At 41.4% G+C, this 24,196-nt stretch overlaps 1 protein-coding gene across 1 annotated transcript in view; it reads left to right on the top strand.

Moving 5' to 3' along the window:
• LOC103231258 (protein FAM169B) overlaps positions 1-23,446 on the top strand; it is a 74,840-nt gene extending 51,394 nt beyond the window's left edge. Inside the window, exons 7-8 of the mRNA XM_073012903.1 lie at positions 17,261-17,443; positions 23,077-23,446. Coding sequence (XP_072869004.1) covers positions 17,261-17,443; positions 23,077-23,216 — 323 coding nt within the window. The 3' untranslated portion in view covers positions 23,217-23,446. The remainder of the gene's footprint in view (positions 1-17,260; positions 17,444-23,076) is intronic.
• The last annotated feature ends 750 nt before the right edge of the window (positions 23,447-24,196 follow it).

Consider the following 24,196-nt stretch of genomic DNA (forward strand, 5'->3'; position numbering starts at 1 on the left):
CTCTTTGAGACTCTGGTTTAGGCATACACTCAAAACTGGAATTGCTGGATCATGTGGCAATTCTAGGTTTCATTTTTTGAGGAACCGCCGCACTGTTTCCCATGGTGGCTGTACCATCTTACATTCTTACCAACAGTGCACAAGGGTTGTAATTTCTCCCCATTTTTTCTAACACTTATTTTTTTATGGTAACCATCCTAATGGATGTGAAGTGGTATCTCGTAGTTTTGATTTGCATTTCCCTAAAGATTACTGAGCATGTTTTTACATGCTTATTGGCTGTTTGTATATCTTCTTTGGAGAAGTATTTATTCAAATCCTTTGCCTATTTTTTGTATTGGTTGTGTGTACGTAATTAAAAAAATTTTTTTAAATTACATAATCTATACATATTTCTTTTTTGCGACAGAGTCTCACTGTTTCACCCAGGCTGGAGTGCAGTGGCGCGATCTCGTTTCACTGCAAGCTCTGCCTCCCGGGTTCATGCCATTCTCCTGCCTCAGCCTCCTGAGTAGCTGGGACTACAGGCGCCTGCCACCACGCCCAGCTAATTTTTTGCATTTTTAGTAGAGATGGGATTTCACTGTGTTAGTCAAGTTGGTCTTGATCTCCTGACCTTGTGATCCACCCGCTTTGGCCTCCCAAAGTGCTGGGATTACAGGAGTGAGCCACCACGCCTGGCCATAATCTATACATATTTCAAGACATCATGTTGTACACCAAAGATATATACAATATTTCCTGGCAATTAAAAAATATTAATTTAAAAAATACTCATATTCAAATTGTGAATTTATCTCAAATTCATACGAAGCAAAATGGTGGTTTCAAGAACTAGAGGGAGAGGGAAACAGGGAGTTATTGTTTAATGGGTACAGAGTTTCCATTTATAATATGGAAGGAGTTCTGGACATGGATGGTGACGATCGTTAGATAACATTATTCATATTTAAAGTTTTTTAAATTGACAGATAGATATATATTTTTTGGTGTACAACAGGATGTTTTGAAATACGTATAGATTGTGGAATGGCTAAATCAAACTAATTAATATATGTATTACCTCACATATTTATCAGTAATTTGTAGTGAGAACACTTAAAATCTACTCTCATAACAATTTTCAAGTATACTATATGTTGTTATTAACTGTATTCACCATGTTGTACAGTAGATTTCTTAAGTTATTCTCCTGTGTATGTGAAATTTTGTATCCTTTGACCAACATCTTCCCAGTTTCTCCCCACCTCTAGCCCTTGGTAACCACCATCCTACTCTCTGCTTCTATGAATTGGACTTTTTTAGATTCTACATGTAAATGAGATCGTGCACCCATTTTTAAAATGGGTTATTTGTTTTCTTGCTATTAGGTTGTCTATGTTCCTTATATGTTTTAGATATTGACCCTTCATCTGATGTATGCTTTGCAAATATTCTCCCATTCTGTAGGTTGCCTTTTCATTCTGTTGATTGTTTCTTTTGTTATGCAGAAGCTTTTTAGTTTGATGTAGTCCCCTTTGGGTATTTTTGCTTTTGTTGCCTATGCTTCAGGATCATATTCAAAAAAACCATTGTCCAGACCAATGTCATGGAGCTTTCCATGACATTATAGTAGTTTTACAGGTTTCAGCCTTACATTTAAATCTTTAATCCAGTTTGAGTTGGCTTTTGTATATGATGTGAGATAAGAGCCTAATTTCATTCTTTTGCATGTGGATATCCTGTTTTCCCAACACCATTTAGTGAAATGACTGTCCTTTTTCCAATGTGTATTCTTGGCATCTTTGTCAAAAATCAACTGATTGTACATATGTAAGTTCATTTCTGGGCTCCCTGTCATGTTCCATTGGTGTATCAGTCTGTTTTTATGTCAGTTCTATGCTATTTTGATTACTATAGTTTTGTATATGTTTTGAAATCACAGAGTGTGATGCCTGTGGCTTTATTCTTTCTGATTAAGATCACTTTGAGTATTTGGGTCTTTCGTGGTTCTATACAAATTTTAGGATTTTTTTTCTATATCTGTGAAAAATGTCATTGGAATTTTGATAGACAATGTGTTGAATCTACAGATAACTTTGGGTAGCAGGGACATTTCAACAGTATTAATTTTTCCAATCCATGAACATGGGATAATTTTTATCTATTTGTGTCTTCTTCAATTTCTTTCATCAGTGTTATAGTTTTCATTGTATAGAATTTTATCTCTTTTGTTAAATTTATTCCTAAGGTATTTTGTTTTTGTTTTTTTTTGTAGCTATTGTAAATGAGATTGTTTCCTTAATTTCTCTTTTGGATAGTTCATTGTTAGTGTGTAAAAACACTACTGATTTTTGTATGTTGATTTTGTATCCTGCAAATTTATTGAATTTGTTTATTAGTTCTAATAGTTTTTTTTAACATAGTCTTTAGGATTTTTTTTATATATAAGATTGTATCAGCTGGGCACAGTGACTCATCCCTGAAATCTCAGCATTTTGGGAGGCCAAGGCCAGAGGCTCACTTAAGCCCAGGAGTTTGAGACCAACCTGGGTAACATAGGGAGACCCTGTCTCTACAAAAAAAATCAAAAAGTAATTAGCCAGGTATGGTGGTGTGCCTGTTGTCCCAGCTCCTTGGGAGGCTGAGGCAGGAGGATTGCTTGAGCCTGGGAGGTTTAGGCTGCAGTGAGTTATGATCATGCCAGTGCACTCCAGCCTGGTTGACAGAGTGAGACCCTGTCTCAAAAATAAAAGAGAAAGAAAGGAAAGAAAGAAAGAAAGAAAGAAAGAAAGAAAGAAAGAAAGAAAGAAAGAAAGAAAGAAAGAAAGAAAGAAAGAAAGAAAGAAAGAAAGAAAGAAAGAAAGAAAGAAAGAAAGAAAGAAAGAAAGGAAGGAAGGAAGGAAGGAAGGAAGGAAGGAAGGAAGGAAGGGAAGGAAAAGAAAAGAAAGAAAAAGAGGAAGGAAGGAAAGAAAAGAAAGAAAAGAAAAAAGAAAGAAAGAAAAAGAAAGAAAGAAAGACAAAGTAAAGGTTATGTCATCTGCTGCAGAGACAATTTAACTTCTTGCTTTCCAGTTTGGATGGCTTTATTTCTTTCTCTTGCCGCATTGCTGTGGCTAGTACTTCTAGTACTATGTTGAATAGAAGTGGCAAAAGTGAATATCCTTGTTATTGATCTTAGAGGACTATCTTGCAGCTTTTCACTGTTGAATATGATGTAAGCTATGGACTTGCAGATTGTTTTTATGTTGTTGAGGCTGAATGGTTCTTTATATTTTCTAGATATTAATCCCCACTTGAGTCTATTTGTGGTGCTGTAACAAAATACCACAGATTGGGTAATTATGAGCAATAGAAATTTATTTCTCACAGTTCTAGAGGCTGAGAAGTCTAAGATCAAGATACTAGCAGGTTCAATGTATAGTGAGGACCCAAATGAGTCCTGCCATTTGCCTCCAAATGGCGTCTTGTTAATGTATCTTCCTGAGGGGATGAATGCTGTGTCCTCACATGGTGAAAGGGATGGAAAGGGGAGAAAAGGGCCCCTTTCCACTCACTCCCTCCAGCCCTTTCATAAGGGTGCCAATCTCATCCATGACACTGAAGCCTTCAGGGCCTAATTACCCTCTAAAGGCCCTATCTCTTAATACTATCACTTTGGTGATTAAGTTTTAATATATGAATTTTGGGGGACACTTTCAGACCATAACAATCCCTCTTCCTGATCCAGCATACCATGTTGCATTTAGTCCTCAAGTCTCTTTAGTCTACTCTTCCAATCTGAGACCTCTTCTTGGTTTTTCCTTGTTTTTCACCATCTGGACATTTTTGAGAAGTACTGGTCAGGTGATCTATAGAATGTCCGTTAATATATACTTGCCTGATGTTTACTCATTATTTGACTGTGGGGCTTTGAATTTGGGGGAAAAGGGAAGTACCTTTCTCCTCACATCATATCAGAGAGGTGGGGTGCGTGATATGAACATTACTACTAGTGATAACCCTGATCACAGTTAAGAGAGTGTCTGCTAGATTTCTCCACTGTAAAGTTACTCTATTCCCTTTTTTATAATTGATATGTTACAATCTCTTTTTTTTTTTTTTTCTTTTTGAGACGGAGTCTTTGCTCTGTCACCCAGGCTGGAGTGCAGTGGCGCGATCTAGGCTCACTACAAGCTCCGCCTCCTGGGTTCACGCCATTCTCCTGCCTCAGCCTCCCGAGTAGCTGGGACTACAGGCTCCCGCTACCACACCCAGCTAATTTTTTTGTATTTTTTAGTAGAGACGGGGTTTCACTGTGTTAGCCAGGATGGTCTTGATCTCCTGACCTTGTGATCCGCCCATCTCAGCCTCCCAAAGTGCTGGGATTACAGGCTTGAGCCACCGCGCCCGGCCAACCATCATCAAAATCCAGTTTTAGTACATTTCCATCACCCCTCCAAAAATACTGTCTGCTGTCAGTCTGTTTCCATCCCAGCTCCAAGCAATCACTGATCTGTTCTGTCTCTACCAACTTGCCTTTCCAGGACAGTTCACATAAATGGAATGATGAAATATGCAATCTTTTGCATCTGGTTTCTTTCTTTCTTTATTTTTTTTGAGACGGAGTCTTGCTCTGTTGCCCAGGCTGGAGTGCAGTGGCATGATCTCGGCTCACTGCAAGCTCTGCCTCCCGGGTTCATGCCATTCTCCTGCCTTAGCCTCCCGAGTAGCTGGGACTACAGGTGCCAACCACCACGCTTGGCTAATTTTTTGTATTTTTAGTAGAGATGGGGTTTCACCATGTTAGCTAGGATGTCTCGATCTCCTGACCTCATGATCCGCCTGCCTTGGCTTCCCAAAGTGCTGAGATTAAAGGCCTGAGCCACTGCACCCGGCCACATCTGGTTTCTTTTTCGTTTAGCACAGTGTGTTCTCAAGGTTCATCCAAATTGTAGCATGTGTTAATATTTTGTTCCTTTTTATTGCTGAGTAGTATTCCATTGTATGAATATCACATTTTGTTTATGCATCTATCAGTTGATGGGTTGTTTCCAGTTTTGGGCTATTATGAATTACCCTGCTATAAACATTCACAAACATGTCTTTGCATAGGCATTGTTTTCATTTCTTTTGGATAGGTTCCTAAGAGTAGAATTGCTGGGTCATTGGGTAAGCTTATGTTTGACTTCTTAAGTAGCTGACAAACTGTTTCACAAAGTGGCTGTACCATAATACATTTCCATCAGCAGTAGATGAGGGTTTCAATTTCTCCACATCCTTGTCAACAGTTGTTATTGTGTTTTTATTATAGCCATTCTAGTAGGCCAAAAGTGGCATTTCACTGTGGTTGTAACTTGCATTTCCCTAAGGACTTAGGGTGTGAAATATTTTTTAATTGATAAGTAGTCATTTGTATGTTTTCTTTGAAGAAATGTCTGTTCAGATTTTCTGTCCATTTTTAATAGGATTGTTTGTTTTCTTATTGAATTTAGAGTTCTTTATGTATTTTGAATCTAAGTCTTTTATCAGAAATGTGATTTGTAAACATTTTCTTGCAGTCTGTGGCTTGTTTTTTCATTTTCTTAGTGATGTCTTTTTTTTTTTTTAATTTCCATAAATTATTGGGGAATAGGTGGTGTTTGGTTACATGAGGAAGTTCTTTAGTGGTGATTTGTGAGATTTTGGTGCACCCATCACCTGGGCAGTGTACACTGTACCCTATTTGTAGAGTTTTATTTCTCACCCCCTTCCCTTCCTTTCCCCCTGAGTCCCCAAAGTCCATTGTGTCATTCTTATGCCTTTGCATCATCATAGCTTAGCTCCCACTTATGAATGAGAACATATGTTTGGTTTTCCATTCCTGAGTTACTTCACCTAGAATAATAGTCTCCAGTCTCATCTGGGTCGCTACGAATGCCATTAGTTCATTTCTTTTTATAATAGCTTAGTAGTAGTCCATCATGTGTATGTATGTGTATGTGTGTGTATATATATATCTCTCACAGTTTCTATATTCATTTGTTGATTGATGGGCATTTGGGTTGGTTCCCTGATTTTGTAATTGAGATTGTGCTGCTATAAACACGCATGTGCAAGTATCTTTTTTCTTTTTTTTAATGACTTCTTTTCCTCTGGGTAGATACCCAGTAGTGGGATTGCTGGATCAAATGGTAGTTCTACTTTTCGTTCTTTAAGGAATCTCCACACTGTTTTCCATAGTGGTTGTACTAGTTTACATTGCCACCAGCAGTGTAGAAGTGTTCCCTGTTCACCACAGCCACACCAACATCTACTACTTTTTGATTATGGCCATTCTTGCAGGAGTAAGGTGGTATTACATTGTGGTTTTGATTTGCATTGCCCTGATCATTAGTGATGTTGAGCATTTTTTTCATATATTTGTTGGCCATTTGTATATCTTCTTTTGAGAATTGGCTGTTCATGTCCTTAGCCCACTTTTTGACGGCATTGTTTGTTTTTTTCTTGTTGATTTGTTTGAGTTCATTGTAGATTCTGGATATTAATCCTTTGTCAGATGTATAGATTGTGAAAATTTTATCTCACTCTGTGGGTTGTCTGTTTACTCTGCTGACTGTTCCTTTTGTCATGCAAAAGTTCTTTAGTTTAATTAAGTCCCAGCAATTTATCTTTATTTGTATTGCATTTGCTTTTGGGTCCTTGATCATGAAACCCTTGCCTAAGCCAATATCTAGGGGGTTTTTTCCAATGTTATCTTCTAGAATTTTTATAGTTTTATGTCTTAGATTTAAGTTCTTGATCCATCTTGAATTGATTTTTATATAAGGTGAGAGATAAGGATCCAATTTCATTCTCCTACATGTGGCTAGCCAATTATCCCAGCACCATTTGTTGAAAAGAGTGTCCTTTCTCCACTTTATGTTTTTGTTTGCTTTGTCGAAGATCAGTTGGCTATAAGTATTTGGGTTTATTCTGGGTTCTCTATTCTATTCCATTGGTCTTTGTGCCTATTTTTGTACCAGTACCATGCTGTTTTGGTGACTATGGCCTCATAGTGTAGTTTGAAATCAGGTAATATGATGCCTCCATATTTCTTCTTTTTGCTTAGTCTTGCTTTGGCTATGCAGGATCTTTTTGGTTCCATATGAATTTTTTCTAATTCTGCAAAGAATGATGGTGGTATTTTGATGGGAAATGCATTGAATTTGTAGATTGCTTTTGGCAGTATTGTCATTTTCACAATATTGATTCTACCCATCCATGAGCGTGGGATGTGTTGCCATTTGTTTGTGTCATCTATGATTTCTGTCAGCAGTGTCTTGTAGTTTTTCTTGTAGAGGTCTTTCACTTTCTTGATTAGGTGTATTCCTAAGTATTTCTTTTTTTTTTTTTTTGCAGCTATTATAAAAGGGGGTGAGTTCTTAATTTGATTCTCTGCTTGGTTGCTATTGGTGTATAGAAGAGCCAGTGATTTGTGTATATTAATTTTGTATCTGGAAGCTTTGCTGAATTCTTCTATCAGTTCTAGGAGCTTTCTAGAGGAGCCTTTAGGGTTTTCTAGGTAAACAAGTATATCATCAGCAAATAGTGACAGTTTGACTTTCTCTTTACTGATGTGGATGCCCTTTACTTCTTTCTCTTGTCTGATTGCTTGGTTAGGACTTCCAGAGTTTGGCTATGTTGAAGAGGAGTGGTGAGAGTGGGCATCCTTGTTTTGTTCCAGTTCTCAGAGGGAATGCTTTCAACTTTTCCCCATTCAATATTATGTTGGCTGTGGGTTTGTCATACATGGCTTTAATTATATTGGAGTATGTCCCTTGTGTACCGATTTTGCTGAGAGTTCTAATCATAAAGCGATGCTGGATTTTGTCTAATGCTTTTTCTGCATCTATTGAGATGATCATGTGAATTTTGTTTTTAATTCTGTTTACGTGATGTATCACATTTATTGACTCATGTATGTTAAACCATCCTACATCCCTGGTATAAAACCCACTTGATCATGGTGGATTATCTTTTTGATATGTTGTTGGATGCGGTTAGCTAGTATTTTGTTAAGGATTCTAGCATCTATGTTCATCAGGGATTCGGTCTGTAGTTTTCTTTTTTGGCTATGTCCTTTCCTGGTTTTGGTGTTAGGGTGATATTGGCTTCATAGAATGATTTAGGGAGTGTTCCCTCTTTCTCTATCTTGTGGAATAGTGTCAGTAGGATTGGTACCAATCCTTCTGTAAGTGTCTGGTAGAATTCTGCTGTAAATCCATCTGGTCCTGGACTTTTTTGGTTGGTCATTTTAAAATTGCCATTTCAATCATGCTGTTTGTTATTGGTCTATTCAGGGTATTTCATTCTTCCTGATTTAAGCTAGGAGGGTTGTATCTCTCCAGGAATTTATCCATCTCTTCTAGGTTTTCTAGTTTATGCATGTAAAGGTGTTCATAGTAGCCTTGAATGATCTTTTGTATTTCTGTGGTGTCAGTTGTAGTATCTCCCATTTCATTTCTTATTGAGCTTATTTGGATTTTCTCTCTTCTTTTCTGGGTTAATCTTGCCAATGGTCTATCAATTTTATTCATCTTTTCAAAGAACCAGCTTTTTGTTTCATTTATCTTTTGTGTTTTTTGTTTGTTTGTTTCAATTTCATTTGGTTCTGTTCTGGTCTTGGTTATTTCCTTATTTCTGCTGGGTTTGGGTTTGGTTTGTTCTTCTTTCTCTAGCTCCTTGAGGTGGTGTGACCTTAGACTGTCTGTTTATGCTCTTTCAGACTTTTTGATGTAGGTGTTTAGGGCTATGAACTTTCCTCTTAGCACTGCCTTTGCTGTGTCCTGGAAGTTTTGATAGGCTGTGTCACTATTGCTGTTCAGTTTGAAGAATTTTAAAATTTCCTTTGATTTCATTTTTGACCCAGTGATCATTCAGGAGCAGGTTATTTAATTTCCATGTAAATGCATGGTTTTGGAGGTTCCTTTTGGAATTGATTTCCAGTTTTATGCTACTGTGGTCTAAGAGGGTGCCTGATATCATTTCAGTTTTCTTAAGTTATTGAAGCTCATTTTATGGTCTATCATGTGATCTGTCTTGGAGAAAGTTCCATGCACTGTTGAAGGGAATGTATTTTCTGTGGTTGTTGGATGGAGTGTTCTGTATATATCTGTTAAGTCCATTTGTTCCAGGGTATGATTTAAATCCATTGTTTCTTTGTTGACTTTCTGTCTTGATGGCCTGTCTAGTGCTGTCAGTGGAGTATTGAAGTCCCTCACTATTATTGTGTTGCTGTCTATCTCATTTCTTAGGTTTAGTAGTAATTGTTTTATAAATTTGGGAGCTCTAGTGTTAGGTGCATATATGTTTAGGATTGTGATATTTTCCTGTTGGAAATAAAATTATCATTATTCTAATGCCCCTCTTTGCCTTTTTTAACTGCTGCTGCTTTAGTTTGTTTTGTCTGATATAAGAATACTCTTGCTCGTTTTTGCCTGTAATGTCTGTTTCTACCCCTTTATCTTTAGTCTGTGTGAGTCCTTATGTATTAAGTAAGTCTCTTGAAGACAGCAGATAGTTGGCTGATGAATTCTTATCCATTCTGCAATTCTGTATCTTTTAAGTGGATGATTTAGGCCATTTACATTCAATGTTAGTATTGAGATATGAGGTACCATTCCATTCGTCATGCTGTTTGTTGCCTGTATACCTTGGTTTTTTGTTTTTGTTTTTTAAATTGTATTTTTGTTTTATAGGTCCTGTGAGATTTATGCTTTAAAGAGGTTCTGTTTTGATGTGTTTCCAGGATTTGTTTCAAGATTTAGAGCTCCTTTTAGCAGTTATTGTGGTGGTGGCTTGGTAGTGGTGAATTCTCTCAGCATTTGATTGACTGAAAAAGACTGTATCGTTCCTTCATACATTAAGGTTAGTTTCACTGGGTACAAATTTCTTGGCTAATTGTTTTGTTTGAGGAGACTGAAGATAGGGCCCTAACCCCTTCTAGCTTGCAGGGTTTCTACAAAGAAATCTGTTGTTAATCTGATAGGTTTTCTTTTATAGGTTACCTGGTGCTTTTGTCTGACAGCTTTAAAGATTCTTTCCTTTGTCTTAACTTTAGATAACCTGAGGACAATGTGCCTAGGTGATGATCTTTTTGTGATGAATTTCCCAGGTGTTCTTTGTGGTTCTTGTATTTGGATGTCTAGGTCTCTAGCAAGACTGGGGAAGTTTTCCTCAATTATTTCCCCAAATATGTTTTCCAAACTTTTAGATTTGTCTCTTCCTCAGGAACACTGAATATTCTTAGGTTTGGTCATTTAACATAATCCCAGATTTCTTGGAGGCTTTGTTCATATTTTCTTATTATTTTTTCTTTGTCTTGATGGATTGGGTTAATTTGAAGACCTTGTCTTTGAGCTCTGAATTTCTTTCTTCTCCTTGTTCAATTCTATTGCTGAGACTTTCCAGAGCATTTTGCATTCTATAACTGTGTCCATTGTTTCCTGGAGTTTTGATTTTTTTAATGCTATTTCCTTGAATATCTATTTCCTGCCTTCACTTCTTGTATCATTTTTTTGGATTTCCTTGCAATGGTCTTTGTCTTTCTCTGGTGCCTCTCTGATTAGCTTAATAACTAACCTCCTAAATTCTTTTTAGGTAAATCAGGGATTTCTTCTCTGTTTGGGTCCATTGCTGGTGAGCTAGTGTGATTTTTTGGAGGTGTTAAAGAACCTTGTTTTGTCATATTACTAGAATTGGTTTTCTGGTTCCTTCTCATTTGGGTAGCCTCTGTCAGAGGGAAGGGCTAGGGCTGAAGGTTTGTTTTGTTCCACAGGGTGTTCCCTTGATGTAGTACTTTCCCCCTATTCCTATGGATGTGGCTTCCTGAGAGCCGAGCTATAGTGATTGTTGTTTCTTTTCTGGATCTAGTCACCCAGCAAGTCCACCAGGCTTCAGCTGGTACTGGGGGTTGTCTACAGAGTCCTGTGATGTGAACCATCTGTGGGTCTCTCAGTCGTGGATACCAGCACAATATTTGGGGTGTCTCCCGGGTCCTGCAGGAGCAATCTGCTTCCTTCAGGGAGTCTGTGGGTCCTCTCAGGTTTCCTGATTTATTCCTGCAATTATTCTGGAGCAGAAATTAACAATGCAAACCTCCACACGCTGCTCTGTCTGTCCCAGTCAGAGCTGCAATCTAGTCCTGCCTCCCGTCTGCCATGTTTCACAGTAGTGTCTTTTGAAACAAAACATTTAAAACATTGATGAAGTTAGGTTTGTCAATTGATTGTATTTTTGATGTTGAATCTAAGAACTCTTTGCCTAACCCAAGGTTGGGAAGATTTTTACTTTTTCTAAAAGCTTTATAGTTTTAGCTCTTACATTCATGTCTATGATCCATTTTGAATCATTTTTTGTGTGTGATGTAAGGGTCCAACCTCACTTTATAAAATACCTAATACACTTAAAAATATGAATAGGCTTTATTTTTAGAACAGTTTTTAGATTTATAGAAAAATTGAACGGCAAGTACAGAGTTCCTCTGTATCCCCTTCCCCAACAGTTTCCCCTATTATTAACATATTGGGTTAGTGAGGTACATTTGTTACAATTGATGAGCCAATATTGACATATGCATTAGTTTTCTAGGGCTTCCATAACAAAAGACCACAGACTGAGTGGCTTAAACTAGGGGTCCCCAGTCCCCAGGTCATGGACCGGTACCAGTCAGTGGCCTGTTAGGAGCTGGGCTGCACAACAGAAGGTGAGTGGTGGGCGAGTGAGTGAAGCTTCATCTGTATTTACAGTCACTCCCATTGTTCACGTTACCACCTGAGCTCTGCCTCCTGTCAGATCAGTGGCAACATCAGATTCTCATAAGAGTGCGGACCCTACTGTGAACTTCACATGTGAGGGATCTAGGTTGTGCTCTTCTTATGAGAATCTAATGCCTGATGATCTGTCACTGTCTCCCATCACCCCCAGATGGGACCATCTAGTTGCAAGAAAACAAGCTCAGGACTCCCACTGATTCTACATTATGGTGAGTTGTATAATTATTTCATTATATATTATACTGTAATAATATAAATAAAGTGCACAATAAATGTAATGCACTTGAATCATCCTGAAACCATCCCCTCCCTTTCCCAGTCCATGGAAAAATTGTCTTCCATGAAACTGGTTCCTGGTGCCAAAAAGGTTGGGGACTGCTGGCTTAAACAACAGAAATTAATTTTCTCACAGTTATGGAGGCTAGAAGTTCTAGGTCAGGGTGTCAGAAGGCTTGTTTTCTTCAGAGGCCTCTCTCTCCTTGGCTTGCAGATGGCTGCCTTCTCACTATGTCCATACTGGGTCTTTTCTCTACTTGAGTATTGCTGGTGTCTTTCTGTGGGTCCAGATTTCTTCTTATAGAGACACTAGTCCCTGTAAGAAGGTTGGACTGGTGCATACCCTAATGGCCTCCTTTTTAGCTTCATGACCTCTTTTAAAGGCCTTCTCTCCAAAGATCTCGAAAGAAAATATCTTCTGAGGTACTGTGGGTTTGCAAATGTTGGAGACACAAGGTTCAGCCTGTAGAAATAGATTATCATTAACTGAAGTTCATAGTGCACATCAGGGCTTACTCCGTGTTGCACCTTCTATGGGTTGTGACAAACGCAAATGTTTAATGGCATGTGTCCACTGTTGTAAAATCACAGAGTGTAGTTTCACTGCCTAAAAATCCTCTGTACTCTGCCTATTCATCCTTCTTACTCCTAGCCCTGGTAACCACAGATCTTTCTTTTTTTTTTTTGAGATGGGGTCTCACTCTTGTCACCCAGGCTATAATGCAGTGGCATGATGTCAGCTCACTGCAACCTCCACCTCCCCGATTCAAGCAGTTCTCATGTCTCAGCCTCCCAAGTAGCTGGGATTACAGGCATGAGCCACCTTGCCTGGCTCATTTCTTTGTATTTTTAGTAGAGACAGGGTTTCATCATGTTGACCAAGCTGGTCTCGAACTCCTGACCTCAGGTAATCCGCCCACCTTGGCCTTCCAAAGTGCTGGAATTACAGATGTGAGCCGCTGTGCCCCGTCACCATGCCTCCCTAGTTGTGCCTTTTCCAGAATGTAATATACGGCCATTTGTCACTTAACCATAGGGATATGTTTTGAGGAATGCACTGTTAGGCAATTGCATCATTGTGTGAACATGATAGAATGTATTCACATAAGACTCCATGGCAGAGCGTCCTGCACTCCTAGGTGGTCGAGTATGGCCTTTCCTCTCTAGGCTACAAACCTGTGTAGCTTGTTACTGTACTGATTACTGGAGGCAATTGTAACACAATGGTAAGTATTTATATATCTAAACATATGTAAATATAGAAAAGGTACAGTAAAGAGATTTAAAAACAGTATGCTTGTGTAGAGTACTTAACTTGAGTGGAGCTTGCAGGACTGGAAGTTGCTTTGGGCGAGTCAGGGAGTAAGTGAGTGGTGAGTGAATGTGAAGGCCTAGGACAGTCCTGTATACTACTGGACACTTTAGAAACATTGTACACTTAGGTTACACTAAATGTCTACAATAATAAATGAACTGTAGCTTACTGTACAGTTTTCTTCAATAATAAATGAACTGTAGCTTACTGTAACCTTTTTACTTTACAAAAACTTTTTAATTTTTTTAAATTTTTGACTCTTGTAATAACACTTGGCTAAAACATAAATACATCATGCAGCTGTACATAAATATTTTCTTATTCTTAAGCTTTAATTACAAAATTTTTTTTTAAAGTTTAAAAACTTTTTTTGTCAAAAACACAGAGACAAACACACTCGTTAGCCTAGGCCTGCTCAGGGTCAGGACTGTCAATATCACTGTCTTCCACTTCCACATCTTGTCCCACTGGAAGGTCTTCAGGGGCAGTAACACATGTGGAGCTATCATCTCCTAGGATAACAGTGCCTTCTTCAGGAATACCTCCTATAGGACCTGCCGGAGGCTGCTTTACAGTTAGTTTTATTGTTTTAATGAGTAGAAGGTGTACACTGTAAAATGACAATAAAAAATATAGTATAGTAAATACACAAACCAGTATCAGTCATTTATTATCATTATTGGGTATTATGTACTGTGCATAATTGTATGTGCTAGACTTTTTTTTTTGAGACAGAGGCTTGCTCTCTTGCCCAGGCTGGAGTGCAGTGGTGCAATCTCAGCTCACTGCAATCTCTGCCCCCTGGGTTCAAGCAATTCTCCTGCCTCAGCCTCCTGAGTAGATGAGATTACAGGTGCATGCCACCACACCTGGCTACTTTTTTATATTTTTGGTAGAGACGGGATTTCACTATGTTGGCCATGTTGGTCTCAAACTCCTGACCTCAAGTGATCTACCTGCTCCGGCCTCCCAAACTACTGGGATTACAGGTGTGAGTCACTGTGCCTGGCCTGTATGTGCTAGACTTTTATGCAACTGGCAGTGTGGTATGTTTTTTTACCCCAGCATCGCAGCAAACACATGAATAATGTGTTGCATTATGACTTTATGATGCCTATGACTATCACTAGGCAACAGGAATTTTTCAGCTGTATTTTATTCTTATGGGACCTCCACTACACATGTGGTCCATTGTTGACCAAAATGACTTTATGAAGCACATTACTGCAGTTGGAATCCAATGGAATGTCATTGTTCAGTTAGCTTCTTTCACTTAGTAATATGTCCTTATGGTTTTTCTATATCTTTGTGTAGTAATAACTCATTTCTTTTTAGTGCGGAATAATGTTAAATTGACTGGATGAGCCACAGTTTGTTTATCCACTCACCGTCTGAAGTACATCCTGGTTGCTTCTAAGTTTTAGTAATTATGAATAAAGCTGCAATAAATATTTGTGTGCAGGTTTTTGTGCGAACATAGTTTTCAATTCTGTTGAGTAAATACCAAGGAGGGTGATTGTTGAATCATAAGGTAAGAATATGTTTCGTTCTGTAAGAAACTGCCAAAATGCCTTCCAAAGTGGCTGCACCCTTTTGTATTCTGACAAGCAATGAATGAGAGTTCCTGTTGTTCCACATCCACACCAGCATTTGTTGTTGTCAGTGTTCAAGAATTTGGCTATTCTAGGCCGGGCATGGTGGCTTATGCCTGTAATCCCAGCACTTTGGGAGGCCGAGGCAGGGGGATCACCTGAGGTCAGGAGTTCGAGACCAGCCTGGCCAACATGGCAAAACCCCGTCTCTACTAAAAATACAAAAATTAGCTGGGCTTGGTGGCACACGCCTGTAATCTCAGCTACTTGGGAGACTGAGGCAGGAGAATTCCTTGAACCCAGGAGGTAGAGGTTGCAGTGAGCTAAGATCACACCATTGTATTCCAGCCTGGGCAATAAGAGTGAAACTCCATCTTGAAAAAAAAGAATCTGGCTATTCTAATAGGTGTGTAGTGGCATCTCATTGTTTAAATTTGTGATTTCCTAATAACATATGATGTGGAGCATCCTTTCATATGCTTAGTTGTAGAATTACAAGAGGATTTTGATAGAGCTAGCATTGAGTTTACAGATCATTTTGAGAAGAATTATCTTAAGAATTGAGTCATCCAATCCAAGAACATGGAATTTCTCTTCATTTATTTAGATCTTCTTTAATTTCTCTCAACAATGTCTTGTAGTTTTCAGTGTTCAATGCAATTCTTTTCTTAAACATACTCTTAATTATTTACTTCTTTTTAATGCTACTGTAAATTAAATTGCGTCTTTATTTAATATTAAACCTTTTTAGTTTTGGAAGACTTCACAGTTACAAGAACATTGCTCTCATCTTCTATATATTGAAATAATATAATTGCAAGCAAGTTGGTACTATCATCTCAAGCGCATCAAGGTTGAAATCCCAAATATTTTATAGTTACTGTCTCAAGAGAAATGAACTTCCTTATTGGCCATAGATTATTTATTTTTAAATTCATTTTTGGTATGAAATAGTAACTGCTTATTTAGCTAACAATTATTTTGGTTGGCATTTTAGGCTGAGCTCAGCTGGGTGGTTTTCTAGTCTAGCTGGGCTGGCTATGTATCCATGGTGACCTGCCTGTCAGGTGGCTCTGCTGCTTGGAGCTGGCTAGACATTGACTGGGACCACAGCAGTGCCTGGGCCATATTCCTTTCATGGTAGCAGGTTACCCTGGGCTTGCTTTTGTGGTGTGTTGCAGGGATCCGAGAGAGAACACAGGCCACTGGACCTCAGGAGGCCTAGGCTTAGAGTGGTGGTGCTGTCACTCTGCCTCATTCTGTTGACCAAAGCGAGTCACAAGGCCAGCTGGAATTAAAGGTGAGGGGAAATTGATCCCATCTCTTGATGGGAGGAGCTTCAAAATCAAATGCAAAGGGGCATGGCCATAGGAAAGAAGTAATCGTGGCCATTTTTGCAAACAGTTCACCATGGGAGTGTGTATCTTTGCAGTTCAGTCTGGCTGATTAGAATCTGAGTCATATTTTTGTTTGTTTGTTTGTTTGTGAAATTATCCACTTCTGAATCTTGGCAGGGACAAATACCACCACTTCCAACAGGAGCCGAAAATGCTCCTTGTTTGTTTTCTTCTTCCATTGCATCTAGGGCATAGGCACCTGTGCAGTTTAGAGGTGAGGAAGGTGAGCTAGTAGGTTCAATGTAGAATTGGTGTTCTAGTTAGGGTGATGACAGGGACGCCTGGCTGAAAGGCCATGTTCTCATTGCAGAAATGGCAACTGTGCTGGTGTTGACCTTGGTTGCAATACAGTTAAGTTATGGGTGAAAAGCGGGGAGGGTGCCAATTGTCACCTCTCTTGCTCTGCTGCAGCAGGGCCATCAATATTTCATGAGAAACAGGGCCTGGTGCTGCGTCTATTTGCGGTAAGTGCATTTTGCTATAATTGGACATGGTGAGCCCTTGCTAGAGTTACCGAAACAAGTGCGTACCCTAGAGATGAGTTGAATTGGTCTCTTCAGGTTTCACTTCTGCAGGGAGATGGTTGACGTTGCCAGATACTCCTGGTTGGCTCCAAGGGTCTTATTGAACTGTGTGCAGTGAAGGGAGGAATCTGAGGAGGGTGCTGCCTGAGTGGCCTCACTCTGCTTAGTCTCCCAGGTTCACCTTTCATTTCAGTCCAGTGGTCTTGTATCATGTGAGTTTGTAAAGAAAGCTAATCAGTCAACTGGAGAATGATCTGCTATTTTAGCATCACTTGTTTAGCTTGTGAAACTGACCATGCTTCCAGGAGGTACCCATGACTCTGGCTGTGCAGGGGCCCTACAGGGTCCTAGTGGGTCAGCTGTGAGCCCAGGGGACAGTGTCTGTCTCTTTCTTTCTCTACAGGCAGCCTGTGTGGTGATGGCACTGGTACATGCTACCTGCTGCCCATCTTTGACACTGTGTTCATCAGGAGGAAACACTGGTGCCAAGGCTTGGGAACAGCCATGCTGTGGGACTTCTGTGAGACATTCCCAGAGGACGAGGCCCTGGGGGTCAGCTGCCTGATGTCTCCTGCCATGTACCAAGGTAAAACCCCTTGTGTCTTGCAGAAGCATTTGGGTAACGGTGATGGATAACACATGTGCATTCTGGAGGATTCTGCAGGGGGAGGCCCTGGGGAGCCCTCGTGGGCAGATGCAGGCCTCCGCTTGGCAGCACGCTCGTGGGGTTTTCCTTCTTTCTGAGAAATCTGTGGTTGCTGCAGCACAAACTGAGACTTCATGTTTGATCACAAGAAGTGAACTTCTCCCAAGCTGGAAAATAATTGGATTCAGAAACAATCACAAACAAATCAACGAGCTCAGAGAGAAGGGAATCCGGAGAGCTACCGCCATGCTGCGGGCTGCGGGGCTTTGGAGTGCCTTTGCTATTTCACTTGATGCCTGTAGTTCCTCACTTTGTCCTTTGAACTAGAAGCCACGGGAGAGCCCAGAAGCTGAAGGGAAGGCAGGGACCGGGTAGAAAGGCAAGCTCTGAATGGACTCAGCTTTCCAGCACCTCTGTAGCTCTCTACGCACAAGGTGCCTCCCTCCCATATTCTTTATCCACCTTTGCCAGAGGAGGATGAAACAACTCTCATGTGAAACATCACACTCTAAGGTGACGAGGGTGGGAGGCTCTGGAGAGCATGTCTCTGAGTCCCCTTCTCCCCCATGAAGCACACACACCCTACTTTGTGCCCTGCCTCTGTTCTTGGTGTGCGGCAGTTTTTGAACGCTTAGTATGCAGTTTCTGGCGTCTTTCTGGCTCAAGGGATAGGAGAGAACAGTTAGGAAAGGCAAGGAGGCTTCCGTTGCTGTGAAGTCATAAAGAAAAGCAGGTAAAAACATACTTTTCCCCAAGTGGGTCTGGCTGTTTCTTTGTATTTTCAAACTCTTAGCCTGTTGTTAAAACTCTGAAGAGCCTTGAATTTCTGCAAGAGTGCTCAAGGCTTCCTGCATCGTGTAGCTCACTTTCAGGTGCAGGAGCATTCGGGGGCCCAGGCAGCTGGTCCTCTGTCCATACCCATGTCCTTCCAGGTCCCCTCCTCCTTCTCGCTTCAGGTGCAAGCCACCTCAGGGTTTTAGGAAGCTTTAGCAAGGGAGTGGAAGAGAGCCTTTTACTCAAAGGAACAGTGGGCTCCAAGGCTAAGGGCTGGCTGCTGATCCTGGGCCAGCCTTGCTGAGACCCTGTAGGGCCCTGTGATCCCTCCCATCCTTCCACTGTCTTTGCCTGCAGAGAAAGATCTGAATGTGCTGATTCTGACTCACGCTACTTCTCTCTGGGCTTCAGCCACCCAGGTGTGCCTGTCAGGTTTTTACTGAGTTCAGTGATGCCTTCCAACTGGACAGGAGGGACTCTGGCAGGAGTCCTGGGCCCCATGCTTTGAGCCTTCTTTCAACTGAATCTTCCTCCAAGGGGCGAGGACTCCATGGGCCCAAGAGGAGGTGCCCACCTGGCTCATGCTGCTCCTTCTAAACTGGCTCAGGGTGCCAGTACCCCAGGATTCCTGCCAGTGGCCACTGTGGGCCTGAGTGGACCTCATCCCTGGGTCTGTGCTCATAAGGGTGGACCATGCTGCCAGTTTGCACATCCTCAGAGCCCAGGGGCAGCTCCTGGGGGACTGTGGATGGCATGTGGGGAGGACGGCCACATTTGTACTCACAGGCCCCGTGAGGTATTGGGGGCTGGGGTGGGAGGAGAAGGGGGTGGACTGCCGGCTGGGGGCCAGCTCGCTTGGTATTGCCACATTCTGGTGCAACACTCCAAGGAGTCCAAGAATTCTAAATTTGAAACGAGCTTCTCCTGTTGTTAGGAAGTTATATTTGTCAAGATAGGAGGGCAGAACATGTCATATATAGCGCTTTGCTAACTTGGTTTGTACCTTTGGAAGACAGGCATTCCTCATTTCACTGCTCTTCCCTTGATTGCACTTTGCAGATGCTGCATGTTTTACATTTTGAAGGCTGTAGCAGCCCTGCTTCAAGCAAGTCTATCAGGGATATTTTTCCAACAGTATGGTATCGTTTCATGTCTCTGTGTCATGTTTTGGTAATTTTCACAATATTTCAAACTTCTTCATTATTATTATATCTGTCGTGGTGATCTGTGATCAGTGATATTTGATGTTAGAATTGTTATAACATCAATTGGGGGCACCACAAACCATGCCCGTGTAAGTCAGTGAACTTATCCATACACGAGTCTGTTCTGACTCCACTTCCGATCAGCTGTTCCTTCCTTTTCTTCCTATTCCATGAGACACAACAATATTGAAATTAGGCCAATTAATAACCCTACAATGGCCTCTGAATGTTCAAGTGAATGGAAGAGTCACATGGCTTTCACTTTAAATCAAAAGCTAGAAATGACTAAGCTTAGCAAGGAAGGCGTGTCAAAAGCTGAGGTATGCTGAACGCTAGGCCTCTTGCACCAGGTAGCCAAGCTGTGAATGCAAAGGAAGAATTCTTAAAGGGAATGAAAAGTTCTACTCTGGTGAACACACAAATGATAAGAAAGTAAAGCAGCCTTATTGCTGATAGGGAGAAAGTTTTAGTGGTCTAGATAGAAGATCAAACCAGCCACAATACTGCCTTAAGTCAAAGCCTAATCCAGAGCAAGGCCCTAACTCTCTTCAATTCTATGAAGGCTGAGAGATTTGAGCAAGCTGCAGAAGAAATGTTTGAAGCTAGCAGAGGTTGACTTATGAAGTTTGAGGAAAGAAGCCGTCTCCATAACATAAAAGTGCAAGGTGAAGCAGCAAGTGCTGATACAGAAGCAAAGCAAGTTATCTGCAAGATCTAGCTCAGATCATTGATAAAGGTGGCTACACTACACAACAGATTTTCAATGTAGGTGCAACTGCCTTTTACTGGAAGAACATGCCATCTAGGACTTTCATAGCTAGAGAAGAGAAGTCGGTGCCTGGCCTCAAAGCTTCAAAGGACAGGTTGAGTCTCTTGTTAGGGGTTGATGTAGCTGGTAGCCTTCAGCTGAAGTCAATCCTCATTTACTGGTCTGAAAATCCTAAGGCTCTTAAGAATTATGCCAAATATTTTCTGTCTGTGCTCTAGAAATGGAACAACAGTGTCTGGATGACAGCGCGTCTGTTTACAGCATGGTTTATTGAATAATTTAAGCCCACAGTTGAGACCTACTGCTCAGAACAAAAGATTCCTCTCAAAATATTATTGCTCATTGACAATGCACCTGGTTATCCAAGAGCTCTGATGAAGATGTACAAAGAGGTTAATGTTGTTTCCACGCCTGCTAACATAATATCCATTCTGTGGATCAAGGAATAATTTTAGCTTTCGAGTCTTATTTAAGAAATACACTTCCTAAGACTTCCATAAATAGTGATTCCTCTGATGGTTCTGGGCAAAGTACACTGAAAACCTTCTGGAAAGGATTCACCATTCTAGACGCCATTAAGAACACTCAAGAACACTCATGATTCATGGAAGGTCAAAATATCCACATTCATAGGAGTTTGGAAGAAGTTGATTCCAACTCTCATGGATAACTTTGAGGGAGGAGTCCAAGACTTCAGCAAAGGAAGTCGCTACAGATGTGGTGGAAATAAAGAGAGAACTAGAATTAGAAGTGGAGCCTGAAGATGGGACTGAATTGCTGCAATCTCATGATTAAACTTGAACAGTTGAGGAGTTGCTTCTTATGCATGAGCAAAGAAAGTGGGTTCTCGAGTTGGAATCTCCTCCTGTTGAAGATGCAGTGGACATTGCTGAAATGACAACAAAGGATTTAGAATATTCCATAAATTAGTTAAGAAAGCAGCAGCAGCAGGGTTTGAGAGGATGAACTCCAATTTTGAAAGAAGTTCTACTGTGGGTAAAATGCTGTCAAACAGCATCACATGCTGCATAGAAATCTGTTGTGAAAGGAAGAATCAATTAGTGGAAGAAACTTCATTGCTGTGTTATTTTAAGAAATTGCCACAGCAACCCCACTCTGAGAAGCCATCAACCTTGAGGCAAGACCCTCCACCAGCACAAAGATTATAACTCCCTGAAGGCTCAGATGATCACTAGTATTGTTTAGCATTAAAATATATTTTAATTAAGGTATGTACATTATATTTTTTAGACAAAAATGCTATTGCATGCTTACTAGACTACAGTATACTATAAACATAACTTTTACATGAATGCACTAGGAAATCAAAAAATTTGTGTGACTTGCTTTTCTGTGATATTTGCTTTATTGTGGTGGTCTGGAACCAAACACACAGTATCTCCGAGGTCTGCCTGCACTTAGCATTGCACTGTGTAGGTTTCCATCTGTGTTCTTTCCCAGGGCCCCCCAAATGTTAAGAAGAGGGCCTAATGGAGTCCTCATGGGCACCTGCAGAACCAGGAGCAGTTTCCCATTCACCTGGATTCAGGACATTGCCATGTGAAAATGTTCACCCATGAATGTGAGCATAAAAGTGTGGGAAACTTGAGTGGACCCTGGAATCCAGGAGGGAGCAGAGGATAAGCTTGAAGGTTCTTTGGGAGGGAGGAAGGACGGTGCATGAAGAGTGGCCAGGGTGGATGGTGCTGAGGACTGAATTGGGCCCCCCACTCAAATTCATATGTTGAAGCCCTTGGTGTGACCACATTTGGAGATAGGGCCTTTAAAAAGTTAATTAAGGTTGAATGAAGTCCTGAGGGTGGGCCCCTAGTCCTGTATGATTGGTGTCCTTGTAAGAAGAGAGGCACCAGGATGGACCCAAACAGAAACAGCCGTATGAGGATACAGGGAGAAAATGACCATTCGTAAGCCAAGGAGAGAAGCCTCAGGAGAAAACAACCCTGGGCCACCTTGATCTTGGATGTCCAGCCTCCATAACTATGAGAAATAAATTTCTGTTGTTTAAACCAGTGGTCCCCAACCTTTTTGGCACCAGGGACTGGTTTCGTGGAAGACAGTTTTTCCATGGATGGGGCAGAGACAAGGGATTGGTTTCAGAATGATTCAAGCACATTACATTTATTTATTGTGCACTTTATTTCTATTGTTATTACATTTTAATATATAATGAAATAATTATACAGCTTACCATAATGTAGAATCAGTGGGAGCCCTGAGCTTATTTTCTTGCAACTAGATGGTCCCATCTTGCACTAGATGGGAGACAGTGACAGATCATCAGGCATTAGATTCTCATAAGGAGTGCGCAACCTCGCATGTGAAATTCACGATAGGGTCCATGCTCTTATGAGAATCTAATGCTGCCACTGATCTGACAGGAGGCAGAGCTCAGGCAGTAACATGAGCAATGGGAACAACTATAAATACAGATGAAGCTTTGTGTACTCCTCCACCACTCATCTCCTGCTGTGCATCCCGGCACTGGTCGGTGGCCCAGGGGTTGGGGACTCCTGGTTTAAGCCAACCGGTCTGCAGTGTTTTGTTAGAGGAGCCCTGGTAAATGAATGCAGATGGGAAGCATGGAGATGAGAGCTCCTCACCGGGAGGAGCTGGGGAGGTGGGCATGTCCATGGTAGGCAGGTGAAAAAGTGGTTTGAGTGCCGCAGGGATTCCAGCAGAGATCAGGGGGTAGAGGGAGGCTAGAGGACTGGAGTGGGCCGTATCTGAGACCCAGAGAGCTGGCGCAGAGTGAACCAGGGTGAGGTGGGGGACTTCCTGACTCACACTGTGTTCCCTTCTCCCAGTCTGTAGGCAGTTCCTGCTGGTCTGTCTGAAGGAGCGAGGGAGCCTGTGGGAGGTAGAGCCCCTGGGGGCCTGGGGCCAGCACACCAACGTCTGGCTCAAGGTTCAACTTCACCAGGCAAAGCTTCCAGACTGTGAGTAGGACTGAAACACTGCACCATGTCTAGTTATTTCTCGTCTCAATACTAGTATGGATTTACATGATCTAATGAGACCCATGTGGATGTTATTTCTGTTGTGGCAAGAACAAAGGAGGGGCAGGACCTGGGTGGGGACATCTTATCCTCCAACGTTCCCCTCCTGAGTGAAGCACACCTTCCTGTCCTTCTTGCTCAAAAAGATCACCCCCAATTTAGCAGTTAGGAGCTCCCTGGGACTAAGGGACTCCCCTTTTAAAATTAGATAGATTATTGAAACATATAAGAAGATCAGTTTCCTCTGCCTAGCTGAAGATGAGTTGAAAACACTATTCTGAACAGGTAATGAAAGGTAATGTGTGGCTGGGCGTGGTGGCTCATGCCTGTAATCTCAGCACTTTGGGAGGCAGAGGCGGGTGGATCACAAGGTCAGGAGATCGAGACCATCCTGGCTAACACGGTGAAACCCCATCTCTACTAAAAATACAAAAAAATTAGCCAGGCGTGGTGGCGGGTGCCTGTAGTCCCAGCTACTCGGGAGGCTGAGGCAGGAGAATGGTGTGAACCTGGGAGGCAGAGCTTGCAGTGAGCTGAGATCGAGACTGCACTCCAGCCTGGGCGACAGAGTGAGACTCCGTCTCCAAAAAAAAAAAAAAAAAAAAAAAAAGGTAATGTGTGCACTTGGTTGAAATCTCCAAAGCGTTTACTGTGAAGCGCGAGTCTCCTATCCTCCTCACCTCTGAGGCGACTGCACACATAATGGCAGCGCTGCAGAGACAACGTGCTGCAAAACCGCTACCTGATGTTTTTCACAGCAGCATAGTATGATGTCGCGTGGACATGATGTCATTTGTTTCCCTGTTGACAGATGTGCACTCTGTCTTCAATTTCTGGTTGCTTGAGACAGTGCCCCAGTGGCAGTTTGCCAGTGGGGGTTAGTGGAGGAAGCACGAAAACAGAGCCTTTGGTGGTGGGTTTCCGGAGG

Source organism: Chlorocebus sabaeus, chromosome 29, assembly GCF_047675955.1.
Source record: "Chlorocebus sabaeus isolate Y175 chromosome 29, mChlSab1.0.hap1, whole genome shotgun sequence".
NCBI classification, from domain to species: Eukaryota; Metazoa; Chordata; class Mammalia; order Primates; family Cercopithecidae; genus Chlorocebus; species Chlorocebus sabaeus.